The sequence below is a fragment of the Magallana gigas genome, chromosome 9 (assembly GCF_963853765.1).
Source record: "Magallana gigas chromosome 9, xbMagGiga1.1, whole genome shotgun sequence".
In the NCBI taxonomy this organism is placed as follows: Eukaryota; Metazoa; Mollusca; class Bivalvia; order Ostreida; family Ostreidae; genus Magallana; species Magallana gigas.
In genome coordinates this window covers 15,713,807-15,735,958 of record NC_088861.1, presented here as the reverse complement: position 1 = coordinate 15,735,958, position 22,152 = coordinate 15,713,807, and the positions used below count along the sequence as shown (strand labels likewise).

Genomic DNA, 22,152 nt, shown 5'->3' with positions numbered 1-22,152 from the left:
ATATATAGAAAAAATGCCTATGCACAGGAATAAAGGGATTCATTTTCTACATCGAAAGAAGACATGTTACAGAACCTACTCTCGCTATCTTACAAAAGGAAAAAAATACGCATTAAGAACTTCTAGAATGGCGCTGTTAAGCAAAGCAAGATTATCCACTGAGTACTGTACATGTGTAACTATGGTGCATAAGCAATTGTTTCTAAATATGTTTTAAATCTATAACAGGTCGATGTGTATAAACTGGTATAGTCAGTGTACTACGAGTCGAACCGACGTGCATGTAACGTTTTATAAGGTCATTTGGATCTTTTTGTACCGCAGAAGTTGCACGTATCCGTATCATCGTCATCGGTTTCAACCGCTGCTTTCGCTTTTCCTGGCTTTTTCTCCTTTGTATCATTTCTCTTGCCTTTTTCTTCTTCTTTAGCTTTCCTCCTTACTGTATTTTTTTTAAAATCAACTTTCTTCTTTTTTTTCTTCCTCTACCTTATCATTTAGTGTATGTACGTGTTAATTACTAGTGATGATCGTGCCTTTGTTACCAGGTTTTACTCGCTGTCATTGGTTTCGCCGAACAAAGTTGCAAAAATGGAAGATTGGTGTTCTTGAATGAACCGACCCCCCCCCCCCCCCCCCCCGTGACCAGTGAATTTTCTCCAACAAAAAACCCACAAACAGAGAAAAGTGTTGTTGGTGGTTTAGGGATATGGCCTTGGTTCAGGTTGGATTTTGTTGCAGTGCTGATGTTTCTGGAAGCTAAGACTTGTCTATGGCATCCGAATTAAAAAGAGCTACATGTATCCCGGTTTTCCTAAATGCTTCTTTAACTCTCGCTGGGGAACAAATCTCGTCAATGATGTGGGACTATATGATGTTTGTTAATTCATTTGCCCAAGTTGTGTAGCTGTGAAGCTGACTTGTGCTTTTAAAGGACCATTGATACTGATAAAAGGTTGAAGTATGTATGTAGTACGTGGTGGAAGGCGTTCTTCTTGGTTTCCCCGTGCATATTCTATCAGATCTAAGGTTCTATGGAAATCAAAATTGTCTATATTGAGAAGAACTGGTCTTTTTATACCGCAATTTGGATGGAAAATCACTATCCATATATTCACTGTCAATGTATCCGAACAACGTCCTGCAGCGGACTAAAATACTGTTGCCTTGCCTTACGATTCGACATCCTACCACTGCTTCGATCCGGAGCTTTTTGGGTTAGTTCTGTTCATTCGGCGTGTCGGCCTATCAATTTTCGGAACCATTCATCACTGGAACTCTTCACAACAACGAGCACATTTAAAAAATATTTCCTTAAAACGGCATGGTCACGATTTTGGTCAAAAATTATTTTTTCGATTTTAATATTTACAATGCTTCAGAAAGGCATTTTAAATAGACAACCGAAATTTGAGTGCCATTTGTTGAGTTATAAGCGAGTTACAGAGCTTGAAATTTTTCGCAATGTAATCAAAACGTTTGTTTACATTTTGAACGTTAAAGTAAAATTTCAGTTTTAAACCTAAAACAAATGTGTTAAACGTTAGAAACTGTTTATCTATGCTTAAAATAAATAAAAAGATAGACAAATAAGCTAGAAAAAATATTTTTACTGGTACATGTATATTGAACCTATGTAAACAAAAACAGGGCACGAGCCTTGTTTACATGACAAAGAAATGTGAGCCCTGTTTCTTGCTTATGACTCTACGAATGGCTCTCAAATTGTATTTGATCGTTAGAAACGCATTTTTAAAGCATTGTAAATAATAAAAACATAGAAATAAAATTTGACCAAAATCGTGACCATGCCCCTTTAAGTCGCAGTGTCTTGCAAATAAATGACACTGAATCCCTGATACTGATTTCAGCTACATAGCAGTTCTCTATTTCTAGGATTATATAAATAAATAAAGTTGTAAAATTAAAAAATCTTGCAGATACAAACAGTTACACAATTCATACGCAACATTGCGCAGTAGTTTAGAACATTTGAATAAAATGATTTAAACGTAATTTACAAGAAATATAAAAGATATTTCATTTACAAGGTAAACCGAAGCTTACCAGGTATCTAAAAATGCAGGTGTTCAAAATAAGTGAATATCATGCACATTGGTACACTTCACTGTGTCTACCATGGAGGGAAACGTCAAATGGTTGGGGAATTGTCGGGATTTTTGCTATTTATACTAGTGAACTTGTAAATAATTAATATTAATGGATACAGTCGTAAATTTTTAATGGCCAGCTTTTAAATTACATGTAGTAGTAAACAATAAACACGTGGTCAACATACACCCGTAAACAAAATCTTCACGTGAGTAACTACTAGTAAATCACATTCATACATTCACCTCTAATACACGCCATATTGGCAATTTTTGGTCAATTTTCGTGGTATTCGTGGGTAGCGCCGAAACAACTTCCCAACAAATAAGCAAAAAAAACCCCAAACAATCAACGAAAATTGGTTCCCACTAAATTAAAGGACTCAACAGTATATATTTACATTGTACATATACATGTAACTTAACTGCTCATGCTGTGTCTAGTAAGGTGAAGCGCTTAAAAATGTTATAATGTTATAATGCTGTATCTTTCAAACCCAAGTCGTATTTCCCCAAAAGACCAACTGCCAATTGCCTTTGAGGCAAAAAGGGATCACTCGGGCGACAGTCGGCAATTCATCAACCGTTGTGTTGACCGTCTTCGACCTTTATTTTCGTCGGCCGACCAATTTTGTGTCCGTCGGGCCAAGTACATTTTTTTCGGCATCGGTGGTCGATTTCTCCAGTTTAAATAGTCGTTGAATGGTCCGTCGACCAAACCTCGATCATCGTCCGACCATCGACTGACAGATTGTGTGTCTGTCGTTGGTCGGGCGAAAGTTATTCATTTCGATTTTCTTAAATGTCGGCCGGCAGACATCGATTGACGACCGGAAACCGACAGAGGGACGATTGGTTTTTGGGGACGATATTGACAAATCGGATGATGAACGACCGACCGTTTACGGAAAGTGTGAAACTTCTGCCGTCTAACGGTCGGTAAACTGCGGCCTTGGAATAAGTTTGTGGTGAATAGTTTGTATTTTATGTACTTCTTTCTCGTGAAGATAGATGACTAAATATGTTTATACACTTGATATTTATAATAAGAAAATGGAAATATTAATGTACCGTCATTTTACTCTTGCATTTACCAATCATATACATTATTGTAGACAAAGATCAGAAAACTTTGAAGGCCATGAGGCTGGCTACTTGCACATGTGTGCGTTGCAATTGATTAATATAATTACATGACTTTTACCAACATGCTAAATGTCTTGAATCAAATTGCATTGAAAAAGACATGTTTTAATACTTTATTTAAATGTGACAAGTACGCAACATTGGACGTATTCAATATATAAATCAGTTAGATCACACAAGCTATCTAAGCCGTTAAAAAGCATACAGCACATTATTTGTTTCAATTAATGCAATTCAACTATGATAAATATTTTATAAAAACCAAAGTAATGTACAAATATGCTAGGTAAAATTAATTCATTTAAAATTACACAAATGATTAATTCAAACAAAGTATTCATAGAAAAAGAAACAAAACGTGTTAGAACGACATTAAAAATTACACAAATGATTATTTCAAACAAAGGATCTATAGAAAAATAAACCAAACGTGTTAGAATGACACGATATTGGTGTCCTTTATTCATGTATAATTTCAAAACAGTTCTATGTGTTTTGTTTTTCGAACTTCACTTCACTTCACTTCACTTCACTTCACTTCACGGATACAAACTTGTGCGTAATTTAGTCTTGCTTTATTCAGCATTGCATTTTTGTCCGAGTTGTTTGGAACTGTATGAAATTGTGTTGAACACATGTCTTGCTCTCTTTGTTTGTATTTCATTGGTACCTCATGGTTCATGTTTACTTCATGCTTCGTATGTGTCTCTGTTTGATGTGAAAGATGGTTTTGTGTCTTTTCTGAAGGCAACTGAATTTCCTCCGGTTGCACATAACCTTTATGGTTGTCATTTACAAGGAATTTATTGTTAATAAAAGATGCATCTGTGTGCCCTCTGTCCACTTTCTTCGACGCATCTGTGTGCCTTCTGTCCATTTCGTTCGACGCATTTGTGTGCCCTCTGTCCACTTCTTCGGATGCATCTGTGTGCCTTCTGTCCACTTCATCCGCCGCATTTGTGTGCCCTCTGTTCACTTCCTCTAATTCATTGTCGTTTTTTCTATTCTTTTTTCTAAACAAAAATAATTGTAAAATAAAAAACGACGGTAAGTGACAAAATGCAGTACTGTACAAGTACAGTAAAACACGCTTATAACGAAGTCCCGGGGACTGCAAATTTAACTTCGTTAGAAGCGTAATTCGTTATATCCGTCAAGTTTACAACATGAAATAGAGACTTGGGGAATGAAATTCACTTCGCTGTAAGCGTCAATTCATTATAAGCGTGTTCGCTATAACCGTGTTTTACTGTAGTTCGTTAAATGAACTAAACGATTATACGAAAATGACTTGTACCCAAGTAGTCAAGTACTCTCGTTAAGTCATCTTTAAGTTTTCTTTCAGTAATTCTTTATGTGAAAAACGAATGGTATATGTTCATCTTGCATTATTTTTTGTGTTTAAGTTTACTCTTAAATTTCTGGATAATTGTAAAATTGTAAACGATGTCCATGTATAATATTTTCAATAAAATCAAAAAAACATTCAGATCCTGATAGTGCATATTCTTGATGATAAACAAATCAGACATTGAATATAAAGTAGCGACTTAGATATCTTCAGAGGTAATCCAAGTTTAAAAACGGGGAAAATCGAATGTTGCCGGTGAATATTTTCGATGACTGACTAATCAACATGGACACTGAAACTATTTCACAGTTAGATAGAATAGCATTATTCGTTGTACTTTTACATAAAAAATATTCACAGAGGTTCGCGAAAATTATATATATTTACCTTTTAGGCATCAGAACAAAAATTATTCCAAGAAGTATGACAATACCTCCAGCTATAGTCCCTGCCATAATGACTGAATAATAATAATAAATGGATTACCTATCGAACATAATACATTTGTATCATAGCCTGGATAGCATAAGAAAATCGGCATAACGTACAACAATTACTAATATTGATAAATACACTAAGTACTGGTTTTAAATGTATTATTGTGCAGATTCAGCAGATTGCATATTTATTGTCCTTAGTTTGAATTATTAAAAAAGATTTTCTCGTACATAGAAATTGTACATAATTATTGTTTAATTATTAACGAATAATACACGAATTTTGACAAAATCTACAAATGATAAAGAGTGAAAAATAGATACGTCTATCCCTGTCATTCCTTAAACTTTCCAGTCCTACTGATTATATTATAGAAAGACCCAAATACATCCTCTAATACCGCACAACCTACTCCCCAAACTAAAAAGAACTACATGTACCAAACCAACAAAACAATAAACATATGCACTTTTGTTATCAAGTTATAAAACATTGCTGTTGAAAAGAAAAATCCAGCCAAAACACCTTGTGCGTGCAAAAACTGATTTTTTTTTTCAAAACACAAATTTTTACCACCGCCAAAAGTTTTGTATAAAAGAATATTGTCGTACATATAACTCACATTTCGTTATCGGATTCGAAGGTGATGGAGCGCTTATAACAGTAATTTCTGGTGTTGGTTCTATATCTGGTGATTGTCCACACGTTACACTTATATTTCCTTGTCCATTATCTAAAATAAACCGACACGTTTAGATTTTGAAATCTAACCTGGAACATTAAAGGGGCATGGTCACGATTTCGACCAAAAATTATTTTTCTGATTTTAATGTTAACAATGATTCTGCAAGGAATTTTTAATAGGCAACCAAAGTTTGAGTGTCTGACATTTGTAGAGTTATATAAGCAAGTTACAAAGCTTACAATTCTTTGCTATGTAAACAAAGCATTTGTTTACAAATAGAATGTTGAGGTGAAAATTCCTGTTTTAGCCCTAAAATGATTGTGTTGAACGTTAGGAACTGTTTATTTATGCTTAAAGTTAAAAAGAAGATAGACAAATACCTTGAAAAAGATTTTTTACTGGTACATGTATATTGAACCTATGTAAACGAAAACAGGACAGGAGCCTTGTTTACATGACAAGGAATTGTGAGCTCTGTATCTCGCTTACAACTCTACGACTGACTTTCAAATTTCATGTAATCATTTTAAATGCATTCCTTAAGCATTCAGAAAAATAGAATTTGACCAAAATCGTGACCTTGCCTCTTTAATTCGTCTCATTTGAGAGTTTTAATTTGATTTAAATTGATAACAGTTCACTTTTGGACAAAATTTTCAAATCGATTAACTATACCATTTTCAGTTATTTCCAGACATTGGTCCAAATCTCCAGAATGATTTCCATTCTTTAAATATTCTGCATTTATTATTATGTTATCGTACTTCTTTACGGGGAATGTGTCGGTTACATGGGTATGGCACTTATACGTGGCGTTTTTGTTCTCTGTATACACTGTAGCTTGGCTATTACAGGCCTCCGTTGCTCCTTTCCGTGATACAACAAGTAGATCCCCAGCAAACATAGAGACTACATGACATGTGCACGGACGTTTGATTTTGTTGATGTCCACATATATAAATTTTCCCGATTTCGCTGATCCATTACATTTACTCACTGTTATGTGAGGATCTTAAATTTAAAAAAAGCCCAGAAATAACTCTAAATATATGCGCATACAAATTCATATTTTTAAGTTTTAAGAGAGCTGATTGTGTTAATTTATACCAATATAAATTTGATTTCAGAAATTTAATATGTAAAAGGACAATAAAACTTCGCTTACCTTTTGATGGACATTGTGCTGCAAATCATAAAAAGATGATAATAAGAACATAATGAATTTCAACCGGACGGGGGTGTGTAAAGGAATTGATTTTTTTACTACCGTGCTTTTTTTTGTTTCCTTTATGTACAAATGTAAGCTGAAGGAATGAAATAAGTAACGTCCATTTGTGTTATGGTGTATTACATGTATGTCCCACTCACAAAATCTACAATGTCCTAAAATGTATCAACCCCCTCCCCCATATGAAAAACCAAAATGGCTGTTTAGTGAAATATGATGCATGTGCAATCCGTTCAGTCCTACTTGAATTCAAATTGTTGATAAAGAGGGGATCACATTCTTTTTTAAGAATAGTAATGTGTTATTTCATAGCTTTTATTAAAGCCGAAGCTAGTTTCGTCCCGTCCTATTTTACGTGTAACGCAGATATAATGATTTAAACCCTTAAACAGCATTGCAAAATTTGTAATATTTAACGTTTGTTGGTGACTCATGTTTGTAAAAAAATATCAGGCAACATAAGGAACAGCTTTGATTCTTCATTAAACACTTTTTTTGTCATATACATGTAATGTAAACAACTATATAGCAATTGTAACTAGAGAAGGGTGTGAAATTTGTCAAAATTCAACACTATTTACTTAATAAGTAAAACAGGAAGAAAACGTATAAAAATTTAGAGCAGGAAGTTTAACTGAATAAAGGAAAAAACACATAGTTTGTGTCGTTTTTTCAGTAACACGCTTAAATTTAGATAAAATCTTACCTTTTGTCATCACAATAAAAAGAATAATTATGATAATCTGGAAAATATCACCCATTTCCTTCAAAATTTTGCAAGGACAGGCGTGAATCTTGAAATTATGAAAACAGCTTTTGAAATTCTAAAAATATTACACAAAATCGAGTCTCACTTTAAAGCTTAAGTCAATAATAATTTAAAATCCATGATAATGGAAACCCCTGAAACACCATCTTGTAATCATTTTAAGATTAATTTGTTAAATACTGGACATCTCACATATGGGGTGATTTTAATGATAGTTTAGATAAATTTTACTCAAACATACATGTAATATAACATATATAAAGTTTAAAAACATGCCTGGTTTGGTTAACAATTTAAGATATTTTGACTTTTAAAGGTTTTAGCTTTATCACTTACACTTTAAAAACCTGTCAAATATAAAATCAAGATGTATAGGTGTTCTGTGTAAATAGTTTACAAAATACTTATGTCTGTTTATTTTATTTTGGAATGTATCCCTCCTTCTATCCTGTAGGCCAAAAGCAAAATGAGATCGTCTCGGCCTAAGAATAATGTCAAGTGTTCATCGATCAACCTGGTTTACATTTTTATGTTGACAAGGATGCAATTCTGGAGAGAGAGAGAGAGAGAGAGAGAGAGAGAGAGAGAGAGAGGTCATCTTAGTTTTATACATGTACATGCATTTTGTTTTAAAATAAATGAATGTAAAGTGTTTAATGTAATGCTGAAGCATGCAATACAACTGTTTACGACTCTCTTGTTCATGGCATTTATGAATCAAAGTACTGAAGTAGTACTGAAAGCCGTGCTCTTTTGATGTGTCATTATATGCATATTTTGTAGTAAAAACTGACAATCTTTCTCTCTCTCTCTCTCTCTCTCTCATGCTTTTAATGTCGGAAATGCGCCAGAGAGTGACTGAATTATTTTGTTAGCGGCTATAAATAAAGATATGTCTCTCAAGTAGAAAAAAATCATCAGTTGCATTGAAATTTGAAACAAGCGTTAAACATGTAAAACCAACCCCCTTCCCCTCATTACTTCTATGTGCAGCCAAACACCAATGTAATCTAATTAAAATTAGACTTGTAATTCCACTCCTCTACGATACGCTATACAAGACCGAACCGAAAATTGACTAGGCGACGTGCTGATTGATCAATATTTGAGGTCACTCTGAGATGACCCCTTACGGGATGTTGTTAGATTTTGTATAGCGTATCGTAGAGGAGCGGAATTACACGTCTAATTAGTCCCCTACCGGTTTTCACCGCAGGGGACTATAGCTTTCCTCTGCCTCCGTCTCTCCGTCCGTCTGTCTGTCCCACTTCAGTGTTCCACACTTTTTTCTTTATGCGTTTGAGGAATAATATGAAATTTGCTGATCATGAACAGCTTCAAAATGTCGAAATACAGATCAAGTTTACACTTTTGTAGCGTCTGGTTGACACATTTTCCAGAAAACTAAATTTTTATATTCCAATTTTTTAATCTTCTGGTTCGTTATAGGGTTCGGTGTGTATTGAATAAACGAGGAAAGTTTTTAGTCAGTAATAGTATCGTGCATTACTTGAACCATTCCTTTTATTGTTTCTAACAAGCAAATAAGTTCTTTAAAATAGTGTCAATCATTGTGTTGTAAATTTAATCGACAGGGTGTTTTGTATAATTACAATCGGTTTCGTTTTTTGGTTGGTCTGTTGATTCGGGGTACAGAAGACGTTAAGAAATGATATTCTGCATAACATTGCATTGTTTTCACAAATTTCTACAAACCGGTAGGGGACATGTATTGCTTATGCAATACTCTCAGAATGCTTGTTTTAATTAGATTGAACACCGATGCTTTTTAAAGTAGATCATGGAAGTTTATGCGCATTGTATATGTGCCCAAAACGCATAGTCTTGTTTAAAAAAAACACGTAATCAATAAGAAAGGAAAAAATTCAACGCTAAATTTATTCGCAAACAAATAAAAAACCAATAGATTTGAACATGGCTCTCAGTGTAACTGTTTGGTATAGCGGAAGCTTTACTTTGACGCTGCTCGGTTTTTTGTTTACTTTTGAAGTTGTGCTATTTTAAACATGGCAAAGACCGTCTATCGCTAGGCTACATTGTATTAATTTACCGCATGTAATTATGAGATGCTTACTTTAGATAATATACAGGTACCATTTAATCGGAAAAGTTTTTAAAACAATGAATGTCTTATTTGCGGAAATTTTATTATATGCATTTTACTTTAGAAACGCCGTGAGGAAACTTTTCAATATTGACAATCTTATGATATTCAACAATCCCTTTTTCTGACCATTTGTCATTTAAATATGATTAATAAATGTACATAATTTACATAAAAAATATCACAGCTATGATAACTTTATTGTGGTCTTAAAGGTCTATGTGACGTATGTTTAGTGAATAACAATTTTAAGATCTGATTATATGCTTCATTACTTTATTTAAAGATAGAACTTTCACATAAATTACGCTGTATAAGTAAATCGCATAACAAAGATACAACGAAGAAATTAAAAAAAAGTATATTTTATTTTTTTACGTGCCGGTAAAAAATACAAAAGATTTGGATAACCTGGCCTTCTGACAGTCTATCAACAACAATTGCGACGAAGAGAAAGAGGAGTAGACCCTTAAGCTTGACAGATTTGACAAGGTAAAAAAAAGGACAGACTGATAAGGATAGGAACAAAGGGAAAATGGCCATGAGAGACCTTGTAGACGGATGGAATAGGACTCAGAGCCGAAATAAACTTAAGTTTCCATCATGAAGTTGTAGAATTTTGATAGTCATGTTTATTGTGTTAAGTGTCTTTACTTATTTTCATAAAAATAAATTATTAACCAAAAGTAGATTTTCGTTTACAGGAATTTTTAAATAAATGATAAGGTTACACTCTCAGTACATGTATCCCTCAGAGAGAGGGATATTTACTCCTTTTACAGTGTCGATGATGCTAAAACCATGTTTCATCTCTATTACACATAGGGCGAATTTATTGATCAAGAACTAGTTTAGGTTTTAATTCGGTTTTGCAAACTTTTCATCTATTTGCAAAACTGGTTTTGAATAGTTTTGAATTAAAACTAGTTTTTGTATTTATTGGCTTCAAACTAAAACAAGTAACCAGGAAACCTAAAACCACCTCCAAGTGCGGTGTCGAGAGTTTTAAATCCTTTCAAGATGGTGGAAAGAGAGGTGTTCGAAAGAGAATTGTTGATACTAAAATATGGCACATGTGTCAAAGAAAGAACTCAACGAAGCATATGGGTATCGTCTCAACGTTAAACATAATTTTTATGTGTCTCAAAGGATCTGATAGTACATATAGTACTGACCAAAATAATAATGTGGAAGAGAGCGATTCCATTAATACTAACACTGAGAGTTACCCTTTGCAATTTACACCAGACAAACGAAAAACTTTCGAAGTGGTTGTTGAAAAAAAAAAAGAATTCATTGAAAGATCTGCTCATAACATTTTATTTTAGTGCACATTGTAATGCATGTAAAAAGTTCGCCTGTCTATTTCATTGCTGGCCACTCAACTACGGCTCTTTGAAATCAACAAGATTTGTCTGGCTTTTGAGCTAAGACCACGTAATTAGTGAATGTTTCACTTGAAACCAGTGTCATTTTTAACTTGTTTCAAAAGCCGTGAGTGAACCAAATGATTTCTATGGATATACATGTAGAAAAATGAAAATTAATAGTTTTTCATAGCAGAATTTACCTTTTCACAATATTGATATGGTGTTAAAAGCCAATTTTGCAATGGGTTCGCAGAATACCCTAATATTTGGGTTTTGCCAGGAAAAAAAATGTCTGCACTGTTTACTAGAGAATAAAGACTTTCATGCAAATGCAGATGAATTCAAAAATCATCTTCTTCAAATTCCAAGAACAAATCCAGTAGGTATGCGAGTGCAGTGACAGCTATTTTTGTACACTAACTTTCCATTTAGTGCTAAACCTTCAAACCACCCAACTATAATCAAACCATAAACCTAAACTCGAACAAGTTTTTGATCAATAAATTCGCCCATAACTAACAATTTATACATACGTTCTACACTAACGAATATCGGAACTATAATGATTCGAGTATATGATTTATCTAATTTAAGACATGAAAAACATGATTCTAAATTGTACAACAAACTGTTCTTCCATCGTGTTTTCAATTCTGGGTTTCCCCCAATCATAATCGGTGACGTTATAAATGCCGGATTACATTACTATTCATCAAGCGTGTAACAAAGTTTAAAGACAAATAACTAACATGTTTTATGGGCCTAGAGTTTGTGAAACAGTAATTGTAATTAAGAAGCAGGATGTATATTTTTACTTAAACTCATGTCTTAAATTTTAATCCAAATACGCCACATTTACCTTTAAAGATTTGAATTTATTTGGTTGGGATTTAAAAATATGTCTAGAAGGAGGGGGATATAACTTTATTTGGCACCGGGAGGGGGGGGGAGGCTCAAAATGTATATTTCCAAATAAATATAATGAACAATGTTTACCTTTCAATTACTTTGCAGCATTTGTTAACGTTTGGAGTTATTATGTCATGCTAAACGGGCAAAAGTGGCTTGCATGAATTTCATATGAAACATGCATGAGTTTTATGCAAATTCTTTGCATGATATAAAGACGAAAAGTAACACGCAGGAGAATCATGCGAGCCACTTTTCCCTGTGTACAACTTTGACATCTCCTTTCCTATCCATTGGCACGTAACATTTTTAGAAAAATTTTGTACTCAATTAAAGTTACGAAATATGTCATGTTGTAAATTTTGAATTTACTGGGTGGGTGTAAATACAAAATTTACAACATGACAACTTGTCATGTTGTAATTGTCATGTTGTAAATTTTGTATTTACACCCACCCAGTAAATTCATAATTTACAACATGACAATTAACTCGGAAAAAGAACAATGATTCAATCCGTAGGATAGAATAAGGTTTTTTCATACACTTTTACATACATTGTAAAAGGATACTACAACAGATGTGTCCAAAAGAGGATGATGTAGCTTGTCCTAATTGATAGGTAGAGATTCTAATGGCTTAAACTGACTAATAATGAACTCAAAATAACTTCGCTGCTAAAATTGTAATATTTCAAAAACGTTACTATTCAATAATGTAATAACATGTATTATGAAAATTGTTTACGATATTTCCTGTGCAGTATGAAATGTCTTTAAAAAATCTTGCTGATAAGGAAGTGAGAGATAAATGGTACTAAAGCACTTTATATAAGTATAAAAAAAAACAATGTATATGAGTAATAGGACGAATTAAAATAACTTCCTGATAACCATGATTCATTTCATCCAAGTTCCTTGATAGGACGTTCTATTCTATTTAAACCTGTGTAGAAATGAAAAAAAGTGTAACTATTTTTTTCTTTCATGTAGCTGTGCTTTATAATTTATTCTTTGTACAATATCTGGTAATTATACCTCATTCTGATAAGTTCATTTAAAGCAAAATAATTCTGGAAATAAAGGCATGATATACAGTCTATTAAAAACAATGTATTCCGAGATTGTACTAAGATGAAGAGGAAAAGGGGACAGGGGATCAACAGCTCTTTTAAACACTGCATGCATAAACTATTAACATAAAACACTACAAAGATATATGTATTAGCGTACATACACGTTAATTTTGTCAGTGCGTTTCAATTTAACTAATAGTTTCTTCGTTATATTTTCATTCCTTCTTTGCGTTTGCTGATTTACAAAGGATATGTCCAAACTACTTCTATATAGACCATCCAAGCCAATGTTTTTCTTCCTGAAGTCCATCGTAGAACTATGTTCAGATTAAACCACTTGTGATGCTTTTTCCTACTTTAAATACTCTGTCACAAAAGTCATTGAATTGTCACTCGGTGATCTTTCTCGGAACATCGTATCCAGGGTATAAAGATGATGGCTCAAAACTTACATGTTTGTTTGTTGGAACTGAATACATCGTTTTTGATGGTGCGCCATTATGATACTTTATAGAACTTTTCTTTGGAACTGCATACCCAGGCATTGGCGATGCACCAATACCTTTCGGCCGTTTATTTGCTGGCACGTCATAATGAATGTTTGCTGTATCCTTCCCTTTTGAGTCTGTCAGTGGTAAACGAGATTGCTGTTTTTGTTTTGACGTGTACCCCAATTCCTCTACAGGTTTAGTGATGGCATACAATGAGGTGGCAGTAAGCTCACAGTTGTTTTCAAAGCCATTGTATGTATAATTTGTGTATGTCTCCCTAAACCTCTCTCGATTCCTTTTTCTAAATGTTAAGAGAGAAAAACATACATTCTGCTATATTGACAATAAACATAGATCATCTTTGTCTAAAATGCGTTGGCATCTATTTGAAACTTTGTTTAGTTTCAGATATATCACAATAGAGTTTCATACCTTTTCCGAATTATGCCACAAACTAATAGAACGATAAGAACTATACATGCAATGCCTCCAGCTGCGCAACCTACGATAATTTCTACAAAAGACAATTCAAAAAATTCGTAATATATGATACATATTATGGTTTCTGTAAACATTCATCATGCTGTAATAATTTGTATTATCCTGGAATAGTTCTTAATTGATGTATTCTCTTTTTCTTTATAGAATACCATAATGGCGATAGCCAACAAAAATATTTAACTCAATTTTCCCATATATATATATATATATATATATATATATATATATATATAATTTGATAATATTACCTTTCATAAATACAATTCCTTACATACCTGTTGTAGAGTAAAAACTTTATGATGTTGTTGACTAGTGTATATATACATGTACGCATTATACACCTAGAACCATAATAACGTTAATACTTATACAGATTTGACGTTTCCAAACGCCACGCATATTTAGAAGGGTCAGGGAGAATTTCTCTATAAATTCAAATTTATTAAATTTACATCGAAAACTATCAGAAAAAGGTCAAACCCCAATTGTAGCAATGATTTTCATAAAAGAAAAATGTTTTTCAAATTGATCCTAGTAAATGTTTTACAAAGTAAGATTTGCGTCCTTTTTGATATTTCATTCTGGTACGATGTTTATGGATTTTTCATTAAAAAAAATTGATTTTGAATGTCGCTATAATCAATTCAATGCGCCAATGCGCCTAATATTGATTATTTACTGTGTAAGGATACACACGTCATGTGATTTAGAAGTTTGTATGACGTCATCAAAATGCATCAAATATAAATTGTTAGATATCGCTGTTAGTTTATATAAAAAAGAAAAATTCGCCAGGCTTAAATATTATTCAAGAACGTTTTGCATATTATTTTAGATTTGATTAGCCTTAACATACAGTCAATTCAAGCATATCTTTTATAACATACACCATAGCCTAACATGTCATTGAAATCTCATACCATAGCATTAAACTCTCATAGCATAGCATTGAAATCTTTTTGATTCTCATTCGTCATATCATACCTAACATAACATGATTTTTACTTGGTTTTAAATGCTTTTATTTTTAAAAATAAATGTTCACATATAAGGGGTTAACTTTGTTTTGTTTTTTTAATCATTTTACTTTGAAACGTTTGGAACCCATCTGTTTATGGAGGCGTTTTTGTTCAAATCTCATACCATACCATACCATACCATACCAACTTTTCTCGGTCTTTTTTTAGACTTGCATGCATGTACATGTTTTACATGTGTATTACAGTGTATCAACAATGTAAAATCTTGCCCTAAAACCATGACCTGAGGATGAATTGAAGTTCATATAAACTTTTAAATTTACTTTCACTTTCGTTTCAGGTTTGAAGCAATGGAATAGGGTGATTTTCCATTATTTATGATTAATTTCACTTTAACTAAAACTAGGTTTTTCAATTAATTTACTTCAATGTAAGGCACTTAATCGAGGATGTAAATAAAACCTGTGAACTTAATGAAACTTGACGTCTACGTGAGTGTAAATTAAATAGACGGTATATATGACATTGTAAAAAATCTTTAATTAAATTAAAAGGGTGCTTAAAGTTCAGTGCATGTATACGCTTATCTGACGAGGGTAATTTTTATTAGTTCATGATACGTACCAATGCTGATTGCATCAGGAGATTCCTGAGAGGTTGAATTGCTTGTTGTGTTAGGTGGCAATTCGCATAGGTCACTTTCACTTCCTTGACAATTACCTGTAATATTTTTTAAGTTTGTGTGACAAATTAGACTTAAAGAGGGCTTTACGAGTAGGTTGATAATAATTTGTTTTCTCAGTGTCGAAACATTTTGTCAGGATTTTATGAAAATTTCATTATGTAAAAAATATATATATATAGCTTCATCAAAGTACGTACTTCCGTTTCATTATAAATCCATAATTATTCAAAGACAATCTAGTTTTAATCTACCTAATATCAACACTATATGATACTTTTGAAAATCGTAGCTTTCACATTTTCTAACTACAAGATAACAAAAACCAACAATGATTTTAAACCCTGAAAATCTAAAAGAAAACCCGTCAGTTTTAAATGAAGAATAAAATTCTAGAAGAGAACTTAAATCGTATTGAAACTTACCTTTTGCCAATGCAAAAGTGACATAAATCACAAAAGCATACAGAAGACCTTCCATTTTTCATTTATTTTTCTTACCCGGAAAATAATATTAAAAAATCTTTCCGGTTAAGAAGGTTAAAAATATTCTTAATGATTTATACCGTCAATATCAGCACGCGTATGCGGGTCAATAAACATATCGCATTAATAGTAACGGTTACAACGACTTAAAACGCATGGTCGACGTTTAGTACATATATTCTTTACGTTGTCTTTGAGTCTATTTTCCCTGTTTTGTGATTACTCTCTGTTTGTACATCATTGATAAATTATGTTTGTTAAATCTTGGCCCTGTTTAATTCATTCGATCTTTTTTTCTCCTGACTGTGAAGGAGCATGCTCCCGATTTGGGTCAAATTCTATTTTTCTGTTTTTATCGTTTACAATGTTTTAAGAAGACATTTCTGATGATCAAGTGAAGTTTGAGAGTCAGTCGTAGATTTATAAGCAAGATACAGACTAACTTTTCTTTGTCATGTAAACAAGACTCGTGCCCCGTTTTTGTTAACATAGGTTCAGTATTCCAGTAAAACTTAAAGCTTTGTTTAGATAGCAAAGAATTGTAAGTTCTGTAACTTGCATAAAACTCAACGAATGACACTCAAATTTTGGCCGCCCATTTAATGCCATACTAAACCATCGTAAACATTAAAATTTAAAAAAATAATTTTTGACCAAAATCGTGATCATACCCCTTTAAAGAAAATGCTCAATGTACCATCGCGACTGAATAAACATAGTAATCAAAGAGATGAGACCCTGAACGTCAAAATACGTATTGTTATATGACGGGAGTTGATTTTATCGGTTATTATTTATCTTAAAATCAACGATATGTTATTTTGCTTGGCAAGTAGTTTATAATCTCTATTTGAATTACGCACATATTTATAATATGGATTCTCGGACTTTTCCGACAGGAATTTCGAGAAAACCTCTTATGAATCATGTTGTGCAATATTTAAAAATAGAATTGATTTGTCAAACTTTGTATCGGTATTCGAAATATTTCAAAAAGTGTATGGATCCAACCAATAATGAACTCTAGTCTCGTTCAACCAGATGCTCGGCTGTTTTCGTTAATCTCCGACAAGTAAGAGATACCAGGTCACGTGATAGCTTGATGATGCGACCTCTAAATATAGACTGACTCTCTGCTTGTCGGAGATGTACGGAGACAGCCGATGGTTGAACGAGACTATATTGAACTCTGGCGTAGGAATACATACGACTGCAAAAAACTTCTAAATTGTTCGTACTATTTAAAATCTGACTATTTCTTAGGTATTTATAAATAAGTTTCCTTTAAAAAAAATGCTATAGCGTACATTTAATCGAATTTATCGATTATTTTAAAGAACTAACTCTTGTCAGCGGTGATGGTTTGTGCTTAGGTCCAAACACTGTTTCAGTTTCGGTTTGCCAGAGTAACTGCATAGGAGAGTTGATTAAAATCAACTCCCAAAAAAGCAAACTCTTCTTTCAAAGGAGAACGTCTGATACAATTACTTGTTAATTCATCAAAACATCACAATTACTTTATTTAATTTTAACTTATGCTGATAAATTTTACAATTTTTGCATGGAGTATATACAATAAAAAGTTGAACAATGAATATAAAAGTTATAATACAAACAATTCGTTTTATTAAATTATATGCACAAGTGTTTTGAAAGATTATGAAAGCTATTAAAAAAAAAAACAACTTATCAAACATTGAAATTGAAAAACACAAGTTTTCAAGCAAGGTTTACTTTTGCATAACAGATCCGGTCATTGCATTCACTGTTGTCCATGGAGTTGCTTTGTTTTACGGCAGTCGTTTCTATTTCAACTTCGAAAACAAAAAGTTCATCATCGTGATGATTTCGTGCCTGTACCGGAGCAAGTGGATTGCTGTTGTTTTGCTTGAACGGCTGGGCATACACGTCTTCATTAATAACGTCAGAGCAAAGTTCATCATTCTTATTCGGAACTACATTCTTAGCCATTGAATAGACTCCTTGATCTACTGGTTTGTTATTAGCGGGTATGTCATAATCCGAATTGTTTTTCTGATTTATCTTTGAAGCTGTTTGTGGTATTCCAAGATGCTGATTTAGCGCTGAAGATTTCTGGACTTCGTCAGCATGTTTGGACACGTTATTCAATGGGTTGATAGGTAAACCATTGTTGTTTTCAAAGGTCCTATTAGTATGTGCTGTAGCTGATTTCAAAACTAAACTGCCGTTTCCTTCTTTCATGATTCTAAGATATAAGATAATTTCACACACATTCAAGATGTTAGATTCATTTTAAGTAATTCAAAACAATTTAATTTAAAAGTTTATTTATAAACAAATACAATGTTGTAAAGCAATATTTGAGTTATCTTCAAAGTTAAGATTTTTGGTTAGTGAACTGTTACAGTGTATTGTAAAAACAACATAGTAAAAAAACAAACCTGTTCAAAAGTATTATGATGCAAACGATCAGCGCAAGAGCCAAAACAATGCCTCCGGTTGCAATACTGGTGAGAACGGCTGAAAGAAAATATCATATTTATTTTGAGTTTTTTTTCCCTTAAACCATGAATTAGACACAAAAATGCACACTTCGCCATTTGAACAACACAAAAGTAAAATATTGATAAAGTACGAGAAAAGGAAAGGCGATATTAATATATATTTCCCAGTCAAAAATGTATGTTTCGTCTTGGATAAGTAAAACGCCAAGCAGACCTAATCTAGCATTCGATATAATTAAAACAACAATAAATGAAAAAATCATCAAGTTTATCTGTTATTCATTCAAGAGTAAGTGTTGTAAAAACATTTTTTTTCAATTAAAAAAATATCTTCGTTGACCCCCCCCCCCCCCTCCCCCAGATATATCCTGTATTTATTAAAACGAACTTATTTTCTTTAAATGAAAGATATTGAAATACGGGTCTTTAATATATACATCATTATAATGTAATACAAAAACGGTGGCATTCAAGTTTCGACACAACTTTATATGTACATGTAGTTACAATCTTAGAATATTTTCAGCTGTATTTTTACATATATTCTCGGGATTTGTATTCATCGATTCCTGTAACGACGATTTTAAATCAGCAGTACTAGTGTTCAAAACATGTGCTGTGGTGAAATATGCATCCTTCTTGAGCTTTGCGTCTATAGTTGTCGGATCGTTTGACGAAGAATTCAAATCAGCAGTACTGGTGTTCAAACTAAATGTTGTAGAAAAATATGCAAAAGTTTTATTTAGTAGATCTGTACTAGTTTTTTTTATGGTGAAGATTTAAAATCAGCAGTTCGGTAATTCAAAAACATACCTTGTGGAGAAACGCACACTATTCTTGTTGTTTATTGCAACTTTAAATTCTGTAGATGAGACGATAGATTCTGAAGACTTTTTGGGAAACCGTGGAGCAAAATAAGAAACTGTTGAAGTTGTTGTCGATGATGTTGTTGGCTGATGAGGTCCACATCTAACACTCAATTTGTTATATTTATAATCTATAAATTAAAACTTAAGCATCTTTTCCGTTTGTCAACTTCTTTTAAACTATGAGATCACAGTATTCATTTATCAAAATTAAAATAATCCAGATTATTTATTTTTCTTACACAACATACAGTGTCTTATTTAAATGTTTTTTTTTAAATTTGCAATTATATACAGCTGCGTTATATAGGATAACAATTATCTTGGACCAAATTATAATATGTATTATTTGTCAATGTGAAGATATTAATTTTGTCTGCAAAAAGGAACATTTCAAGTTACTCTGATGAAAAAAATTGCACAATCATATATTCTACAATTATAGCAGACTCGTTTAAAAGACAGTTTTACATCAAATTAAAATTTTCATAAAACAATAAAATGATTTAATGTTATCACAATGCATTCAAATATTGTATATTTGAATATATTTACCGTAATTGATGAAAACCAGGCATTGTTTAAACCTCCCAAAAGTATGTCCTGGCTGGTACTCTGCTTTTATTATGATTGTGTCGTTGAATTTGACGTTGAACTTTTTAAAGCCATCATCTTTGCAGTCAAAAATCACTGTGTTGTTCACTCTAACTCTGTTTTTACACAACACATGTGCCGCTTTGTATGATAAGACATATAGATAACCATTGAACAACGAGGTCACAATGCATGTACATGGACCTCCTATTTTATCAAAGTCCGCGTATATTCCTCGTTCAGATCTGGTTGATCCATCGCAGCTTGTAACTGTATTGTGGTCGCCTAAATTTATACATATACACCAGATTGAAACAAGTTGTATATAAATAAATCGGGAAATATGAAATATTAATAATCATAACGCAAACAAACCAAAAAGCAACACTAAATACATACAGCTACACATGTTTAAGGTGGTTGCAGTAATAAAAACTCACCTTTATCTTCACACTGTCCTATAAAATGATAATTAATTAGTGAATAGAATTAATGAATAGAAGGCAAACAACCCGACATTTCAAAACAGAATAAACTTTTTTTCGCAAGTATTGAATCTATATTTTTATTTTCAAGGACTATGTGAAAACAAATTAGAGTTGTCACTTATATTTATAATCTAAAATAGAAAACAACATTACGGTAATTGAAATTATCAAAAAAATTGACTTATCCTCATATATTTTTGTGATTTAATAATTAAATGGGTTATTTTTCCTCTAGAAAGTTTAGATATATATCTATATATAAACAATATATTTTACCCTAGAAAGTATGTTTTTTTTATATAAGGATAAATTATCTAAGGATAAAATATACCTTTTCTATTCAATTAACGAGAATGATCTAAGAGTCAAAAGAACAACCGAAAACCATTTGTTTTAAAAATAATAAAACACCTTTTACAAAAACGTGGATTTGAAACCAAACTATAGAGTTATTGCATTGCATGATAAAAAACAATGCAACGACTTATGCAGAATGTGGTGTCAACCTAAGTTCTTAATGTATATTTAAATACACTTATAATATGTCATCTGAATAAAAGCATTAAACAAAAAGAGGCTTGAACTCGGAATTGCCATTGAAATTATTTTTTGATAAAATTTTTGACAAAAAATGAATAAGTGTACAGTGTTACTTGTATTGTAAGGTAATTAAAGTCTAAAAGGTATTAAAATAATTATTTTCATGTTAAATATCTCTTCCATTCTTTTGTTCCCCGTGTGTTTTTGGGAACCTTAACATGCAAAAACAACAGCATTATATGAAAATTTCCTTTAAACGGAATGGTCAATATCGATATCAGTTGTCAACATCACGATATGTTTTCTATTGTATAAAATCCCAAAAGTCATCCTATGTAAAGGTTTTATTTCGCTCTTCTTAACGTGATGTTTCGTAAATAATTTTACTGAACACTCTGATGATATACCTACATAAATAACCGCTTTGACTTTAATACATATAACACTATCTACTATGTAACTATATGTAAGTACCAAAAACGGTCGACCGAACAATTAGAAACATCCCAGTGAGTCTCTCTCTCTCTCTCTCTCTCTCTCTCTCTCTCTCAGCATATTATTAGTTAGACTTACCATTCACTTGGAACTTTAAACTGATGAGAATGGCAAAGGTGAAAGTTATCACCATTAATTGTTTAAACATCGTATCTGTAAAACCAACTGAGTTATGTTAAAGGTGACAAGTCTCGGGAACTTTTGACTAAGCTTAAGTAGAGTTTTCATCATATGGTTTCCTAACATCACTGCATTATTATCCAGTCAAAAACAATTGGCTCATGATTGGTTGATTCTTTTCCGGTGATGAGACTAGGTGTAATCATTCTCGAAAAAAT

General features: G+C 32.4%; 3 protein-coding genes across 4 annotated transcripts; all 3 read right to left on the bottom strand.

Moving 5' to 3' along the window:
* Window positions 1-3,357: 3,357 nt before the first annotated feature.
* On the bottom strand, window positions 3,358-7,835 carry LOC117690821 (uncharacterized). Its single transcript, XM_034475535.2, has 6 exons — window positions 7,666-7,835; window positions 6,897-6,914; window positions 6,407-6,742; window positions 5,669-5,779; window positions 4,996-5,068; window positions 3,358-4,270 (listed from the first exon to the last, which is right to left on the bottom strand). Exons 1-6 carry the CDS (start codon window positions 7,718-7,720, stop codon window positions 3,787-3,789), a joined length of 1,077 nt encoding a protein of 358 aa, XP_034331426.2. The 5' UTR covers window positions 7,721-7,835; the 3' UTR covers window positions 3,358-3,786.
* Window positions 7,836-13,104: 5,269 nt separating this feature from the next.
* On the bottom strand, window positions 13,105-16,367 carry LOC117690887 (uncharacterized). Its single transcript, XM_066071276.1, has 4 exons — window positions 16,286-16,367; window positions 15,803-15,898; window positions 14,130-14,211; window positions 13,105-13,998 (listed from the first exon to the last, which is right to left on the bottom strand). The coding sequence occupies exons 1-4, from the start codon at window positions 16,338-16,340 to the stop codon at window positions 13,596-13,598; spliced, it is 636 nt and encodes a 211-aa protein (XP_065927348.1). The 5' UTR covers window positions 16,341-16,367; the 3' UTR covers window positions 13,105-13,595.
* Window positions 16,368-17,891: 1,524 nt separating this feature from the next.
* LOC136271814 (uncharacterized) lies at window positions 17,892-22,034 on the bottom strand. 2 transcript variants are annotated; one of them, XM_066072343.1, is made up of 7 exons: window positions 21,893-22,034; window positions 20,732-20,749; window positions 20,253-20,576; window positions 19,645-19,828; window positions 19,370-19,539; window positions 18,769-18,847; window positions 17,893-18,572 (listed from the first exon to the last, which is right to left on the bottom strand). In XM_066072343.1, the coding sequence occupies exons 1-7, from the start codon at window positions 21,960-21,962 to the stop codon at window positions 18,065-18,067; spliced, it is 1,353 nt and encodes a 450-aa protein (XP_065928415.1). In that variant the 5' UTR covers window positions 21,963-22,034; the 3' UTR covers window positions 17,893-18,064. The 2 variants fall into 2 exon arrangements, with proteins under 2 accessions (XP_065928416.1, XP_065928415.1); XM_066072344.1 differs by lacking the exon at window positions 20,732-20,749 and having other exon boundaries at window positions 17,892-18,572; window positions 21,893-22,027.
* Window positions 22,035-22,152: the final 118 nt, after the last annotated feature.